This window comes from Scyliorhinus canicula, chromosome 16 (assembly GCF_902713615.1).
Source record: "Scyliorhinus canicula chromosome 16, sScyCan1.1, whole genome shotgun sequence".
NCBI lineage: Eukaryota > Metazoa > Chordata > Chondrichthyes > Carcharhiniformes > Scyliorhinidae > Scyliorhinus > Scyliorhinus canicula.
The window spans coordinates 79,707,133-79,722,760 of NC_052161.1; the positions used below are offsets into that span (position 1 = coordinate 79,707,133).

General features: G+C 47.1%; 1 protein-coding gene across 3 annotated transcripts in view; it reads right to left on the reverse strand.

Annotated features, from left to right (window-relative positions):
• tspan15 (tetraspanin 15) overlaps window positions 1-15,628 on the reverse strand; it is a 168,886-nt gene that overhangs the window by 91,628 nt on the left and 61,630 nt on the right. For all 3 annotated transcript variants that reach the window (XM_038821706.1, XM_038821707.1, XM_038821708.1), the window contains exons 3-4: window positions 6,551-6,625; window positions 1,563-1,658 (exon numbers count right to left, since the gene is read on the reverse strand). In XM_038821706.1, the coding sequence (XP_038677634.1) occupies window positions 1,563-1,658; window positions 6,551-6,625 (171 nt within the window). The remainder of the gene's footprint in view (window positions 1-1,562; window positions 1,659-6,550; window positions 6,626-15,628) is intronic.

Consider the following 15,628-nt stretch of genomic DNA (forward strand, 5'->3'; position numbering starts at 1 on the left):
AGCCTGGCGGAGGATTCTTCTTCAGTGGAAGGATGCGAAGCCCCCAAGTGTGGAGGCCTGGGTCAACGATATGGCGGGATTTATTAAATTGGAGAGGGTGAAATTCGCCCTAAGGGGGTCAGTGCAGGTGTTTTTCAGGAGATGGCAACCATTCCTAGATCTCCTGGCAGAACGGTAAAGGTCAGCAGCAGCAACCCGGGGGGGGGGGGGGGGGGGGGGGGGGGGGGGGGCTGTCTCTTCGTGCTTGTTTTGGGTTGAATATCTGTTTTTTGCCAATGACGGGCATTAATTTATTGTTTCTCTTTTGTATATTGGGTGGGGGGGGGGGGGGGGGGGATTCTGTTCTTTTTGTTCTTAGAATTTTCTGTTATTGTTTTCTTTTTTGTGAAAATGTGAAAATTTGAATAAAAATTATTTAAAAAAAAGTAAATAAATAAAATGTTAACTGGGTTCACAGAATAAACATGGTTTTGTTTTTAAAATACGTACGGTCTCTGTTACATAACACCTGGAGAGTGGACCCTTGTGCTCCCCGTAACCAAAATCTATTAAAAGGCGTGGGTCAGGTGAACGCCATGATATACTTTGGAGTTTTCTGAACCCTGGTCCATAACACCCTGATTGAAGGGGGAGTAATATGTTTTGGGAAATGAGAGTACAGATTTGGAGGCAACATCCCATTAAAGAAGTTTGGAAAAAGGTCATTTGCAAGCATCGAGGGATCAAGGGTTTTTTTCTTGAGGAAAGCTGAAGAAAAGCACGACAGAATCGGTGGAGAAAGAACCATTAACAATATCAGCTAACATAAAATCAGGAAGGCAAGGTGAATTGGACATTCTAAATTCTCCCTCTATGTACCCGAACAGGCACCGGAATGTTCTAGGGGCTTTTCACAGTAACTTCATTGCAGTGTTAATGTAAGCCGACTTGTGACAATAACGATTAGTATTGTTACAATTAGTAGAAGTAAGCTGGGTTGTCAATATTTTATTGGGAATAGGATCGAAAGGTGGTGAATTGGAGAGACAAATAGATAAATTATCCATGTCAGAGTGCTTTCAATAAGTTGAGAACATGGGGCGGCATGGTAGCACAGTGGTTATCACTGTTACTTCCAGCTCCAGGATCACAGGTTCGATTCCTGGCTTGGGTCACTGTCTGTGTGGAGTTTTCACGTTCTCCCTCAGTCTGCATGAGTTTCTTCCAGATGCTCCGGTTTCCTCTCACAGTCCAAAGATGTGTAGGTCAGGTGGATTGACCATGTTAAATTGCCTAGTGTCCAAGAAGATTAGGTGGGGTTACTGGGTTGTGGGGAAGGGGTGGAGGTGTGGGCTTAAGTAGGGTGCTCTTTCCAAGGGCCGGTGCAGACTCAATGCACCAAGTGGCCTCCTTCTTTTCTGTAAATTCTATGATTCTATGGCTCTGGTACATTCAAACTATAGTTATAAAAATACAGCATCAAAGCAAGGAACCTGCTGCGTTTGTAGTTTGGATATAAAAACAATAAAATAGCTAAATGAAGAATGTTAGCTCAAAAGGTTTTAAAAAAAAAAACCACAAACCTCCTCTTGGACAAAATCCATGATGTTCTTGAAATCCAGATCATCATAATAATTCTTAATGCCTTTGCGGATGTTTTTATTTATAAAATCTAATGTCTGGAAAATAAATGACACAAAATTAAACCAGCAGCACAAACTTGAAGGACAGTTCCAGCAGCTACAGATAATCAGACTGAATATGAAATGGCTAAAGGTATAGTTCACACAGACTGACCCAATAATTTGCATCTGTGCATTGCAGTCACTGTATCCAGAAGGTATACCTGAGCAAGACACCCTCCGTGATCAAGTGAAGGCAAGCATCCTGCAGAGGGCAGCAGAGCGGAGCCGCTGATTGGCTGATGCGGGGAAAATTTGCGTCAGTGCATTGCAGTCACTGTATCCAGAAGGTGGTTTGTGGAGGAGCTGTTGTCAAGTGACAGTCTCTAGAGCAGTACGTAAATAGTCCGATTCGGGAAGGGGCCATACTGGATCTGGTGTTGGGGAATGAGCCCGGCCAGGTGGTTTATAGAATTTACAGTGCAGGAGGCCATTCGGCCCATCGAGTTTGCACAGGCTCTTGGAAAGAGCAACCTTCCCAACCGCACACCTCCACCCTATCCCCATAACCCAGTTACCCCGCCCAACACTAAGAGAAATTTAGCATGGCCTGTCCACCTAACCTGCACATCTTTGGACTGTGGGAGGAAACCGGAGCACCCGGAGGAAACCCACGCACACACGGGGAGAACATGCAGACTCCACACAGACAGTGACCCAAGCCGGGAATCGAACCTGGGAGCCTGGAGCTGTGAAGCAATTGTGCTAATCACTCTGCTACTGTGCTGCCAAGTTTGAAGTTTCAGTCGGTGATTACTTTGGGAATAGTGATCACAATTCCATACATTTTAGAATACTCATGGATAAAGACGAGAGTGGTCCAAAAGGAAGAGCGCTAAATTGGGGGAAGGCCAACTATACAAAAATTTGGCAGGAGCTGGGGAATGTGGATTGGGAGCAGCTGTTTGAAGGTAAATCCACATTTGATATGTGGGAGGCTTTTAAAGAGAGGTTGATTAGATTGCAGGACAGTCATGTCCCTGTGAAAATGAGGGATAGAAATGGCAAAATTAGGGAACCATTGATGACAGGTGAAATTGTGAGACTAGCTAAAAGGAAAAAGGAAGCATACACAAGGTCTAGGCGACTGAAGACAGACAAAGCTTTGGAAGAATATCGGGAATGTAGGACCAATCTGAAATGAGGAATCAAGAGGGCTAAAAGGGGTCATGAACTATCTTTGCAAACACAGTTAAGGAAAATCCCAAAGCCTTTTATTAATATATAAGGAGCAAGAGGGTAACTAGAGAACGGGTTGGTCCACCCAAGGACAAAGGAAGGAATTTATGCGTGGAGTCAGAGGAAATGTGAGATTCTTAACGAGTACTTTGCATCGGTATTCAACGAGGAGAGGGACATGACGGTTGTCAAGGTTAGGGATAGATGTTTGATTACTCTACGTCAAGTCGGCATAAGGAGGGGAGGATGTGTTGAGTATTCTAAAAGGCATTAAGGTGGACAAGTCCCCAGGTCCGGATGGGCTCAATCCCAAGTTACAGAGGGAAGTGTGAGAGGAAATAGCTGGGGCCTTAACAGATATCTTTGCAGCATCCTTGAACATGGGTGAGGTACCGGAGGACTGGTGAATTGCTAATGTCCAGGGTGTACTAGCGAGATGGATAAAGAACTGGCTGGGCAACAGGAGACAGAGAGTAGTAGTGGAAAGGAGTTTCTCAAAATGGAGAACTGTGACCACTATTGTTTGTGATATACATAAATGATCTGGAGGAAAGTATAGGTGGTCTGATTAGCAAGTTTGCAGATGACACTAAGATTGGTGGAGTAGCAGATAGTGAAGGGGGCTGTCAGAGAATGCAGCAGAATATAGATAGATTGGAGAGTTGAGCGGAGAAATGGCAGATGGAGTTCAATCCGGGAAAATGCGAGGTAATGCATTTTGGAAGATCCAATTCAAGAGTGAACTATACGGTAAATGAAAAAACCCTGGAGAAAATTGATGTACAGAGATCTGGGTGTTCAGGTCCATTGTACCCTGAAGGTGGCTGTGCAGGTCGAAAGAGTGATCAAGAAGGCATACGGCATGCTTTCCTTCATCGGAAGGGGTATTGAGTACAAGAGTTGGCAGGTCATGTTACAGTTGTATAAGACTTTGGTTCGGCCACATTTGGAATACTGCGTACAGTTCTGGTCGCCACATTACCAAAAGGATGTGGATGCTTTGGGGAAGGTGGCGAGGAGGTTCACCAGGATGTTGCCTGGTATGGAGGATGCTAGCTATGAAGAAAGGTTGAGTGGATTAGGATTATTTTCATTAGAAAGACGGGGGTTGAGGGGGGACCTCATTGAGGTCTACAAAATCATGAGAGGTATAGACAGGGTGGATAGCAAGAAGCTTTTTCCCCCCCATAGTGGGGGACTCAATTACAAGGGGTCACGAGTTCAAGGTGAGGGGGGAAAAGTTTAAGGGAGATATGCGTGGAAAGTTCTTTACGCAGAGGGTGGTGGGTGCCTGGAACGCATTGCCGGCAGAGGTGGTAGAGGTGCACGATAGCATGATTTAAGATGTATCTAGACAGATACATGAATGGGCAGGGAGCAGAGGGATACAGATCCATAGAAAATAGGCGACAGTTTTAGATAGAGAATCTTGATCGGCGCAGGCTTGGAGGGCCGAAGGGCCTGTTCCTGTGCTGTAATTTTTCTTTGTTCTTTGTGAAGCCTCTACAGTTTGGATTTACTTTTTCTTTTAAATCCTTTCTAACTGTAAATTATTTTGGTTTTTATATCCTATGCCATTCTCAAGGGAGAATCTCACTTTCCTCAAACCTCTGAGTCTGTCAATTCTTGTCTTGTGATCTATAAACCTTCAGTATTATCCTTGGGAAATGAAACTTCAAACGCTGCCTGATGACAGTTTTAAACAGCTGTAATTTACCCAGAATATCTCTCCAGTCTTCTAGTGTGTTACATAGAACATAGAACAGTACAGCACAGAACAGGCCCTTCGGCCCTCAATGTTGTGCCGAGCCATGATCACCCTACTCAAACCCACGTATCCACCCTATACCCGTAACCCAACAACCCCCCCCCCCCCCCTTAACCTTACTTTTATTAGGACACTACGGGCAATTTAGCATGGCCAATCCACCTAACCCGCACATCTTTGGACTGTGGGAGGAAACCGGAGCACCCGGAGGAAACCCACGTACACAGCAGGAGGACGTGCAGACTCCACACAGACAGTGACCCAGCCGGGAATCGAACCTGGGACCCTGGAGCTGTGAAGCATTTATGCTAACCACCATGCTACCCTGCTGCCCCTGTTACATGATCATATCAGACCTGGTTAGAAGTTTAAAATATCAAGCAAATGTATGAAACAATGAGTAATCAATTCATACAATTACCCAGTAACACCACATTCTTGGATATGTGCAAATGGAGTATGTCTAGTTTATGCTAACAGTTTGCAAATGTCAATCTAGGCATTTAAAGTGGGAAAAAACAAAATTGCATGCAGACACAGAAGTTTTAATACATCATAAATTATATCATTGTTTGATTTTTCCACTGGTTCATTATTCACGTAATAAATTTTGCCTCATATTTCAAAAGTCTAGGGTCCGCCAATTTTAAGAAATGAAGTGAAATCTAATGGAGGGAGAGAGGCTTCCCTGTCCAAAACTGGCCACTAAACAGGATTTGCTCTGTTTTATTAGCTTTTTACTTTTACCAGAATAAATTATCAAGCGTTTACCAAGAACTCAAGGCGCTGATCGAAAAGCGAGACTATTCCCGGTGAGTGATCATTTATAGGAGATGGCTGTCTAATTTTCAGGAGTGCCTTAACCGGGAACGCCTTAAAGGGCGCAGAGGCCTATACCTGGCACTCCTGACCTGGCTGGCTCCATTGCAGAGATATATATGTCTTGCTTTGCAATTTTCATGGAGTCACGCCAATTTTTAAAAAGTCTTGGTTTATGTCCCCTTAGGTTCATGAACCCTAGTCAGCATGAGGTCTTTTAAAAGGTAAGTTCAAAAGGATCCTTTCATGTCTTCTATACTATGCTTTGTTCTCCCACTCACCAGGCCGCCATGCTGGGCTCTGCCTCGCCATCCATCCTCTCAGACCCCTCCTTTTCCCAATGCCATGCCATGCCACATCCATGCCCATTGACCCATTGTGCACTTTCTAGAACCGATGAACATGAAAATGTAAAGGGTGATCTATAAAGAAAAAGCTTTGAAAAAAGTAATTCACTGAAAAATTTCTACTATGGAAAACAAAGGCTGGATGGCAAGCTAATGAAAGTGTCGATTGTCCAGTCCCTTTGAAGTTTCAAAAACCACAAACACTGGAAACCACTTGATTTAGGTCAACAAATATTGTGAAATTGAGCCGAGATCAGAAAGCCTTTGCTGTCAATCAAACAATGTTTCCTCGGCAGTGTGGGGGGAAAGAGAGACAGAGAACAGTGGCAGGTGATCTGCCATGTGAACGGATGTCGAGGCATCCTAAAGGTGTCAATTTGTACAGTGTAGCAATCTCAGTACTGCACTCAAGTGAGGACCTGGATTAGGCCTCAAGTCTCTGGTATGAAGCATGAACTCACAACCTCGTAAATTGGAGGGGAGAAGACTGACAAATAAATCTAAAGGTTGTCATGGGAAGCATGAAATTGAATGGGATGAAGACCTACTGTCAATTGACCTCATAGTCCAATAAGTAAAGGGCATACTTATGCTAGTCACCATCAACAACAGATTGCAGTTGTTCCTTTTGTACAAGTCCAATAATATGCAAATTTGAATTAAACAATAAATACATCAACAAGGTTATAAATTTGGCTCAAAAAGGTTAGACTTTAGTAACTTTCAATTGAAAGTAAACAGTACCATCATATGTATATATATTTGATTAACCTTACCTGATTCCTAAAGATCAATGCCACAACTCCACCCAGCAATTCAAGAATCAGCACAATTGCAAGGGTATAGAGAAACTATAAACAAAAACACAAAATGGTGCTTAATTTTCTTTTCCCTCCATCCCAAGCTTACTAAAAATGTACTAATATTTTTAGAAATCATATTCTAGATTTCCCCAGAAGCACAGGGCACATATGATACTGTGGCCTAAATTTTTGCACAGGCAGAGGACTCCATACTGGAAGTGGGCCGACGGACCCAACTGTGGAACTGCTGGCGGAGAGGAAAATGTTGCAAAAGGACTTCCATCTGCTACCCACCAGGAAAACAATCAACCAGCTCTGCCAGACATGGGAGACATTTTATGAACTTGGGAGACAAAGCAAGGCGCCTGTTGGCTCACCAGCTGAGAAAGCAGACAGCCTCAAGGGAACTAGCTCAGGTTAAAGACAGAAGCAGCAGGCTAGTCTCGGGCCAGAAAAGATCAACAAGACCGTTGCAACCGTCTATCAGGGGCTATACACCCACCTCTGATCCCTCGGAGGGGGACTCGGAGATTAAGCAGTTCCTCGATGGACTGGACATGCCTGTCGTGGGGGAAGATGAGAATGGGGCCTAGAAGCACCATTCAAACTGGTGTGGGTAGGACGGCATGGTGGCACAGTGGTTCACACTGCTGCCTCATGGCGCTGAGGATCCGGTTCAATCCCGGCCCAAGGTCACTGTCTGTGTGGAGTTCACACATTCTCCCCGTGTCTGTGTAGGCCTCACCCCTACAACCTAAGTGCAGCGCTGGTGGACTGGCCACACTAAATTGCCCTTGAAGAAAAAGACAAAAAAGAACTGAGGAAGTCATGGAGAGTATCAACTCCATGCAGGCGGGGAAGGCCCTGGAACCGGATGGATGAATTTGCGTCAGCACTGGCCCCACACCTGCGGCAGATGTTCGCAGACTCGCTAGTAAGGGAAACCGTGTTGCCAACACTAGCCCAAGCCTCAATATTTCCGATACCCAAAAAGCACAAAGACCCGACCGAGTGCCATCTCAGACCCATCTCACTCCTTAACTCAGATGAAAAAATCCTGGCGAAGCCCTGGTGTTACGACTGAAGAGCTGCGACACACAGAGGTAGTCACAGAGGACTAGACGGGCTTTGTCAAGGGCAGGCAGCTAACATCGAACCCAAGGCACCCGCTGAACATGATAATGACCCCATCTGGGGAGAGAACACCAGAGATGATCATCTCCCTGGACGCAGAAAAGGCCTTCAACAGGGTTGAATGGAAGTGCCTCATAGAGATACTGGACCGGTTTGTGTTTGGGCCAGGATTCACCTCCTGAGTGAAACTGCTGTACAGTGCTCCCATGGCGAGCACATGGACAAACACCATCAGCTCCAAGTACTTCTGGCTGCACAGAGGCACGAGGAAGTGATGATACTGTCCCAGCTACATGTCAATTGATTTTCCTTGACAGAAATCTTTGGATCCTCACTGATTCAGGTGATGTCCCGGAGGACTGGAGAATAGCCAATATTGTTCCTTTGTTTAAGAAGGGTAGCAAGGATAATCCAGTGAACTACAGGCCGGTGAGCCTTACGTCAGTGGTAGAGAAATTACTGGAGAGAATTCTTCAAGGCAGGATCTACTCCCATTTGAAAGCAAATGGACGTATTAGCACGAGGCAGTACGGTTTTGTGAAGGGGAGGTTGTGTCTCACTAACTTGGTAGAGTTTTTCAAGGAGATGCAGGTAGGGCAGTGGATGTTGTCTATATGGACCTCATGGCAGACTGGTAGAAAAGGTGAAGTCATTTGGGATCCAGGGTGAGCTGGTAAGATGGATACAGAACTGGCTAGGTCAGAGAAGGCAGAGAGTAGCAATGGAAGGGTGCTTTTCTGATTGGAGGGCTGTGACTAGTGGTGTTCCGAGGGATCAGTGCTGGGACCTTTGCTGTTCATAGTATATATAAAGGATTTGGAGGAAAATGTAACTGGTCTGATTAGTAAGTTTGCAGATGACACACAGGTTAGTGGAATTGCGGATAGCGATGAGGAATGTCAGGGGGTACAGCAGGATTTAGATCGTTTGGAGGCTTGGGCGGAGAGATGGCAGATGGAAGTGGATTGGCCATGCTAAATTGCCCTTAGTGTTAAGTGGGGTTACTGGGTTGTGGGGATAGGGGTAGGTGTGGGCTTGGGTGGGGTGCTCTTTCCAAGAGCCGGTGCAGACCTGATGGCCGAATGGCCTCCTTCTACACTGTAAATTCTATGAAATGTGAGGTAATGCATTTTGGAAGGTCTAATACAGGGAGGGAATATACAGTGAATGGTAGAACCCTCAAGAGTATTGACATTCAGAGAGATCTAGGTGTACACAGGTCACTGAAAGGGGCATCACAGGTGGAGAAGGTAGTCAAGAAGGCATAAGGCGACTTCCAGTTGCAGCTATGGAGTAAGTCACACATTTGGTGGCTCCCGCTCTGGTCGGACTTTTGGACCTTCCCCCCCCCCCCCCCCCCCCCCCCCCCCCGTTTTTCTACCGGATTGAATAGTTACTGGCAATTGTATACTGAATTCCCACTTCGATGCATGGAGAGAAGGACTAGAAGTGTTTGTAAGGGCAGAAACAAAAAGCTAGAGAAGGCTTGGGCTGTAGCTGCAACAGAAGACAGCATGGCGGAGGTTCGGACCTTTGGCTTGTCGACCCAGCAGTCTATGGAGCAGATGATGCAAGTCATTTAGGAAGGCTTTGCTACGCAGAAACGGAACTGCTTGCACCGGATAAAAGAGTTGATTGAGCAGTTGGAGCATAGATTGGATGCCCAGGACCGGATGATCTAGAAGGTGGAGAAGGCGCTGGCTAAGCAGGAAGAACATCAGACTGCGGTGGAGGTGGAGGTGGGGATGCTGAGGCACCAGCAGAAGAAGCTCCTGGTGAAGGGGGAGGACCTAGAAAATAGGTCCCGCTGGCAGAACCTAAGAATCGTCGGGCTCCCAGAGGAGTCCGAAGGAATGGACGCTGGGGCATACATGTTTGTGAAGCAGCTGGGGGATGGGGCATTCTCGCCGCCCTGGGAGGTGGATGGAGCTCACAGAGCACTTGCGGGGTTCTACCATTCACTGTATATTCCCTACCTGCATTAGACCTTCCAAAATGCATTCCCTCACATTTCATAGAATTTACAATGCAGAAGGAGGCCATTCGGCCCATCAAGTCTGCACCAGCTCTTGGAAAGAGTGAATGGGAGACCCCCCCACCCTCCAGGCGAGGGCAATGGTGGTGAGATTCCACAGGAGCGCATTCTACAGTGGGTCAAGCATACACGGAGCTGTAAATGGGACACAAGCATCCTGCGGGTTTACCAGGACCTGAGTGTAGAGGTGGCCAGGAGGAGAGCAGGCTTCAACCAGATCAGGTTGATCCTTTTTAAGAAAAAAGGTGAAGTTTGGTCTGTTATACCCAGCCCGTCTCTGGGTCATGCATGAGGATCAGCACTTCTACTTCGGGTCGTCTGAGGACGCGTTCGACTTTGCGAAAAAGAAAGAGCTGGTGATGGATTGAGAACTTTTGAACTTGGCTGCAACGTTCATGTTTTTGTTTTTTCTTTTTGTTTCTCTGTTTTTGCAAAAATTTTCCCGTTTTCCGTTTCATGGAAGATGTTTGTGATGCCGTTTGCATTGATTTGGAACCAGCGTAGACCTGAGTGAGTTAAGGTTTTCATTTGCACTGTTTGGGGGATGGAGGTGTGCTTGTTTTGATTTTGGTGTATTTCTGTTGGGCAATTGTGTGGGCATTATTTGATGTTGGAGCTTGTTTGTATGAGGGGGGTGGGGGAGGGAACAATAGGTGGGAGACTATCTGGCGCCGGAGATGGGGGTCACCAAGATAGCTGGGCGAGCTAGCTCTCGGAAGCGCAGTGGGGGATGGGCATATGTTTGGTTAAGTAAAGGGGTTGGGTAAAAGGGTGTTGTTACCGTGGGGGGGGAATATTGTGCTGCCGAGGGAGGGATTTGGGCTGAGGGACAGAGAGGAGGTTGGGGGCGCGAGCTGCCTGGGGATGGACTGGTGGAGGCACGGAGCATGGGCTGGATACGGGCCTATAAAAAGGGGATGGCTGATCGGCAGAGGTGGAGGGGCAATGAGCCCCTCGCAACTAGACTAGATCACCTGGAATGTTCGAGGGTTAAATGGGCCGGTCAAAAGAGCACGCTTGTTTGCGCATCTTAGGGGATTGAAGGCTGACGTGGTAATGTTGCAGGAGACTCACCTTAGCGTTACGGACCAGGTTAAACTGAGGAAAGGCTGGGTCAGTCAGGTTTTTCACTCGGGACTAGATTCAAAAACGAGAGGGGTCCTGATCCTGATCAATAAGCGGGTGGTGTTTGAGACGGGTAAAATAGTCCCTGCGGGCAGCAGGGTAGCATGGTGGTTAGCATAAATGCTTCACAGCTCCAGGGTCCCAGGTTCGATTCCCGGCTGGGTCACTGTCTGTGTGGAGTCTGCACGTCCTCCCCCTGTGTGCGTGGGTTTCCTCCGGGTGCTCCGGGTTCCTCCCACAGTCCAAAGATGTGCGGGTTAGGTGGATTGGCCATGCTAAATTGCCCGTAGTGTCCTAATAAAAGTAAGGTTAAGGGGGGGGGGTTGTTGGGTTACGGGTATAGGGTGGATATGTGGGTTTGAGTAGGGTGATCATGGCTCGGCACACATTGAGGGCCGAAGGGCCTGTTCTGTGCTGTACTGTTCTATGTTCTCGGACGTGGGAGGTCGGTACATTATGGTCAGTGGGAAGCTAGAGGGGGTGCAGGTGGTACTAATAAATGTGTATGTGCCAAATTGGGATGATGTGGGGTTTATAAAGAGGATGCTGGGGAAGATACCGGACCTGGACTTGCACAGGTTGGTCCTGGGAGGAGACTGCAACTCAGTTATGGACCCTGGCTTGGACCGGTCAAGCTCGAAAACGGGCAGGGTGCCAGCAATGGCAAAGGAACTAAGAGGGTTCATGGAGCTGATGGGGGGGGGGGGGGGGGGGTTTGGATCCATGGAGATTTGGACAGCCGAGGGTGAAGGAGTTCTCCTTCTACTCACACGTGCATTCCCGGATTGTTTTCTTTATTTTGAGCAGGGCCTTGCTGGTTGGGGTGGTGGACACGGGGTACTCGGCGATTACAATATCAGACCATGCTCCACACTGGGTTGACCTGCACGTTGGTAAAGACAGTAACCAGAGCACGCACTGGAGGTTGGATGTGGAACTTTTGACGGATGAAGTGAGTGGCTGAGGAAATGTATTCAGAGTTACCTGCAGGTCAATGACACGGGGGAAATTTCAGTAGCAGTGGTGTGGGAAGCACTGAAAGCGGTGGTCAGGGGGGAGCTGATCTCGATCCGGGCCCATAGGGAGTAGGTGGACAGGGCAGAGACGGACCGACTGGTAAAGGAGTTACTATAGATTGATAGGAGGAATGCGGAGACCCCAGAGGCGGGCTTTTAACGGAACGGCGGAGGTTACAGGCGGAGTTTAGCTTGCTGACCACAGGGAGGGCGGTGGAGCAGCTGAGAAAGGCGAGGGGGCGGGGGGGGGGGATCTATCAACATTGAGATAAGGCCAGCAGAATGCTTGCACAGCAGCTCAGGAAGAGGGATGCAGCTAGAGAGATAGGAAAAGTAAAGGACGGAGATCCAGCAGAGGGCAGTAGAGCGGGGCTCCTGATTGGCTGTTGTGGGGGAAATTTGCATACGTGCATTGCGGTCAGCGGAACTTGAAGGTGGTTTGTGGAGGAGCTGTTGTCAAGTGACAGTTAAACTTACCTTGAGGAGTGACATCACAACAAAGCAGTGACCTGATTGGCTGGTAAGGAAAGTGCTCCAATTAGCAGTAGCTGGGAGAAATTTAACTCTGTGTTTGGTAAGTATTGTGATTGGCAAGTAGAATCCTTTTTCCTTTCACTTATTCATTATTTGATATTATATTTGTAATCAGTTAAGGTAAATTGTAAAAATGGCAGGAGATCCCAGACCCGTGTTATGCTCCTCGTGCTCAATGTGGGAGTTCAGGGACGTGGCCGATACCCCTGACTCCTTCATGTGCGGGAAGTGTGTCCAGCTGCAGCACCTGTTAGACTGCATGATGGCTCTGGAGCTGCGGATGGACTCACTTTGGAGCATCTGTGATGCTGAGGAGGTCGTGGATAGAACGTTCAGTGAGTTGGTCACACCACAGATTAGGATTGGTGAGGGAGACATGGAATGGGTGACTAAAAGGCAGAGAAAGAGCAGGAAGGCAGTGCAGGTGTCCCCTGTGGTCATCTTCCTCCAAAACAGGTTTACCGTTTTGGATACTATTGGGGGAGATGACTCACCAGGGGAAGGCAGTAGTGGCCAGGCTCATGGCACCGTGGCTGGCTCTGCTGCACAGAAAGGTGGGAAAAAGACTGGCAGGGCTATAGTCATAGAGGATTCAATCGTAAGGGGGTAGACAGGCGTGTCTGTGGTCGAAAACGAGACTCCCGAATGGTATGTTGCCTCCCGGGTGCACGGGTTAGGGATGTCTCAGATCGGCTGCAGGACATACTGAAGGGGGAGGGTGAACAGCCAGTTGTCGTGGTGCATATAGGCACCAATGATATAGGTCAAAAACGGGATGAGGTCCTACAATCAGAATTTAGGGAATTAGGAGATAAATTAAAAAGTAGGACCTCAAAGGTAGTAATCTCAGGATTGCTACCAGTGCCACGGGACATTCAGGGTAGAAATTCATGAATAGTCAGAATGAATATGTGGCTTGAGAGATGGTGCAGGAGGGAGGGGTTCAGATTTTTGGGGCACTGGAACCGGTTCTGGGGGTGGTGGGACCATTACAAATCAGATGGTCTACACCTGGGCAGGACTGGAACCAATGTCCTAGGGGGTGCTTTTGCTAACACTGTTGGGGAGGTTTTAAACTAATGTGGCAGGGGGATGGGAACCAGATTAGGAAGTTAGAGGTCAGTAAAGAGGCAGCAACTAAAGCTAGTAAGGTACTAGATAATAAACACAATGTGACTAAGGGGAAGAGTAGACAGGGAAGAGATGATGAACGCAAAGGGACAGGTGGTCTGAGGTGCATTTGTTTTAATGCGAGAAGTATATCAGGTAAGGCAGATGAATTTAGGGCTTGGATTAGTACCTAGGAATATGATGTTATTGGTATTACTGAGACTTGGTTGAGGGAAGGGCAAGACTGGCAATTAAATATCCCAGGGTATACATGCTTCAGGAGGAATAGAGAGGGAGGTAAAATGGGTGGAGGAGTTGCATTACTGGTCAGAGATGATATCACAGCTGTGATTAAGGAGGGCACCATGGAGGATTCGAGCACTGAGGCAATATGGATAGAGCTAAGAAATAGGAAGGGTGCAGCAACATTGTTGGGACTTTACTACAGGCCTCCCAAAAGCGAAAGTGAAGTAGAGGTACAAATATGTAGTCAGATTATAGAAAAATGTAGGATCAATAGGGTGGTTGTGATGGGAGATTTTAACTTCCCCAACATTGAATGGGACTCATGTAGTGTTGGAGGTATAGATGGAGCAGAATTTGTAAGGAGCATCCAGGAGAGTTTTTTAGAGCAGTATGTAAACAGTCCAACTCGGGAAGGGGCCACACTGGACCTGGTAATGGGGAATGATCCCAGCCAGGTGGTTGAAGTTTCAGTCGGCGATTACTTTGGGAATAGCAATCACAATTCCTTAAGTTTTAGAATACTCATGGACAAAGACGAGAGTGGTCCTAAAGGAAGAGTGCTAAATTGGGAAAGGCCAATTATAACAAAATTCGGCAGGAGCTAGGGAATGTGGAGTGGAAGCAGCTGTTTAAGGGTAAATCCACATTTGAAATGTGGGAGTCTTTTAAGGAAAAGTTGATTAGAGTGCAGGACAGATATGTCTCTGTGAAAATGAGAGATAGAAATGGCAAGATTAGGGAACCATGGATGACGGGTGGAATTGAGACTAGCTAAGGTGAAAAAGGAAGCATACATAAGATCGAGGCGACTCAAAACTGATGAAGCTTTGGAGGAATATCGGGAAAGTAGGACAAATCTCAAACGCGCAATAAAGAGGGCTAAAAGCGGTCATGAAATATCTTTGGCTAACAGGGTTAAGGAAAATTCCAAAGCCTTTTATTCCTATATAAGGAGCAAGAGGGTAACTAGACAAAGGATTGGCCCACTCAAAGACAAAAGAGGGAATTTATGCGTGAAATCAGAGGAAATGAGTGAGGTTCTTAATGAGTAGCCTGCACATCCTCCCAGTGTGTGCGTGGGTTTCCTCCGGGTGCTCCGGTTTCCTCCCACAGTCCAAAGATGTGCAGGCTAGGTGGATTGGCCATGATAAATTGCCCTTAGTGTCCAAAATTGCCCTTAGAGTTGGGTGGGGTTACTGGGTTATGGGGTTACTGGGTTATGGGGATAGGGTGGAGGTGTTAACCTTGGGTAGGGTGCTCATTCCAAGTGCCGGTGCAGACTCGATGGGCCGAATAGCCTCCTTCTGCACTGTAAATTCTATGAAATTCTATGAGTACTTTGCATCGGTATTCACCAAGGAGAGGGACATGAAGGATGTTGAGGCTAGGGATGGATGTTTAAATATTCTAGGTCATGTTGGCATAAGGAAGGGGGAGGTTTTGGGTATTCTAAAAGGAATTAAGGTGGACAAGTCCCCAGGACCGGATGGGATCTATCCCAGGTTCCCGAGGGAAACGAAGGACAAAATAGCTGGGGCCTTAACAGATATCTTTGCAGCATCCTTGAGCACGGGTGAGGTCCCGGAGGACTGGAGAATTGCTAATGTTGTCCCTTTGTTTAAGAAGGGTAGCAGGGATAATCCAGGGAATTATAGACCTGTGAGCTTGACGCCAGTGGTAGGCAAACTGTTGGAGAAGATACTGAAGGATAGGATCTATTCACATTTGGAAGAAAATAGACTTATCAGCGATAGGCTGCATGGTTTTGTGCACAGAAGGTCATGTCTTACAAACCTAACAGAATTCTTTGAGGAAGTGACAAAGTTAATTGCTGAGGGAAGGGCTGTAGAT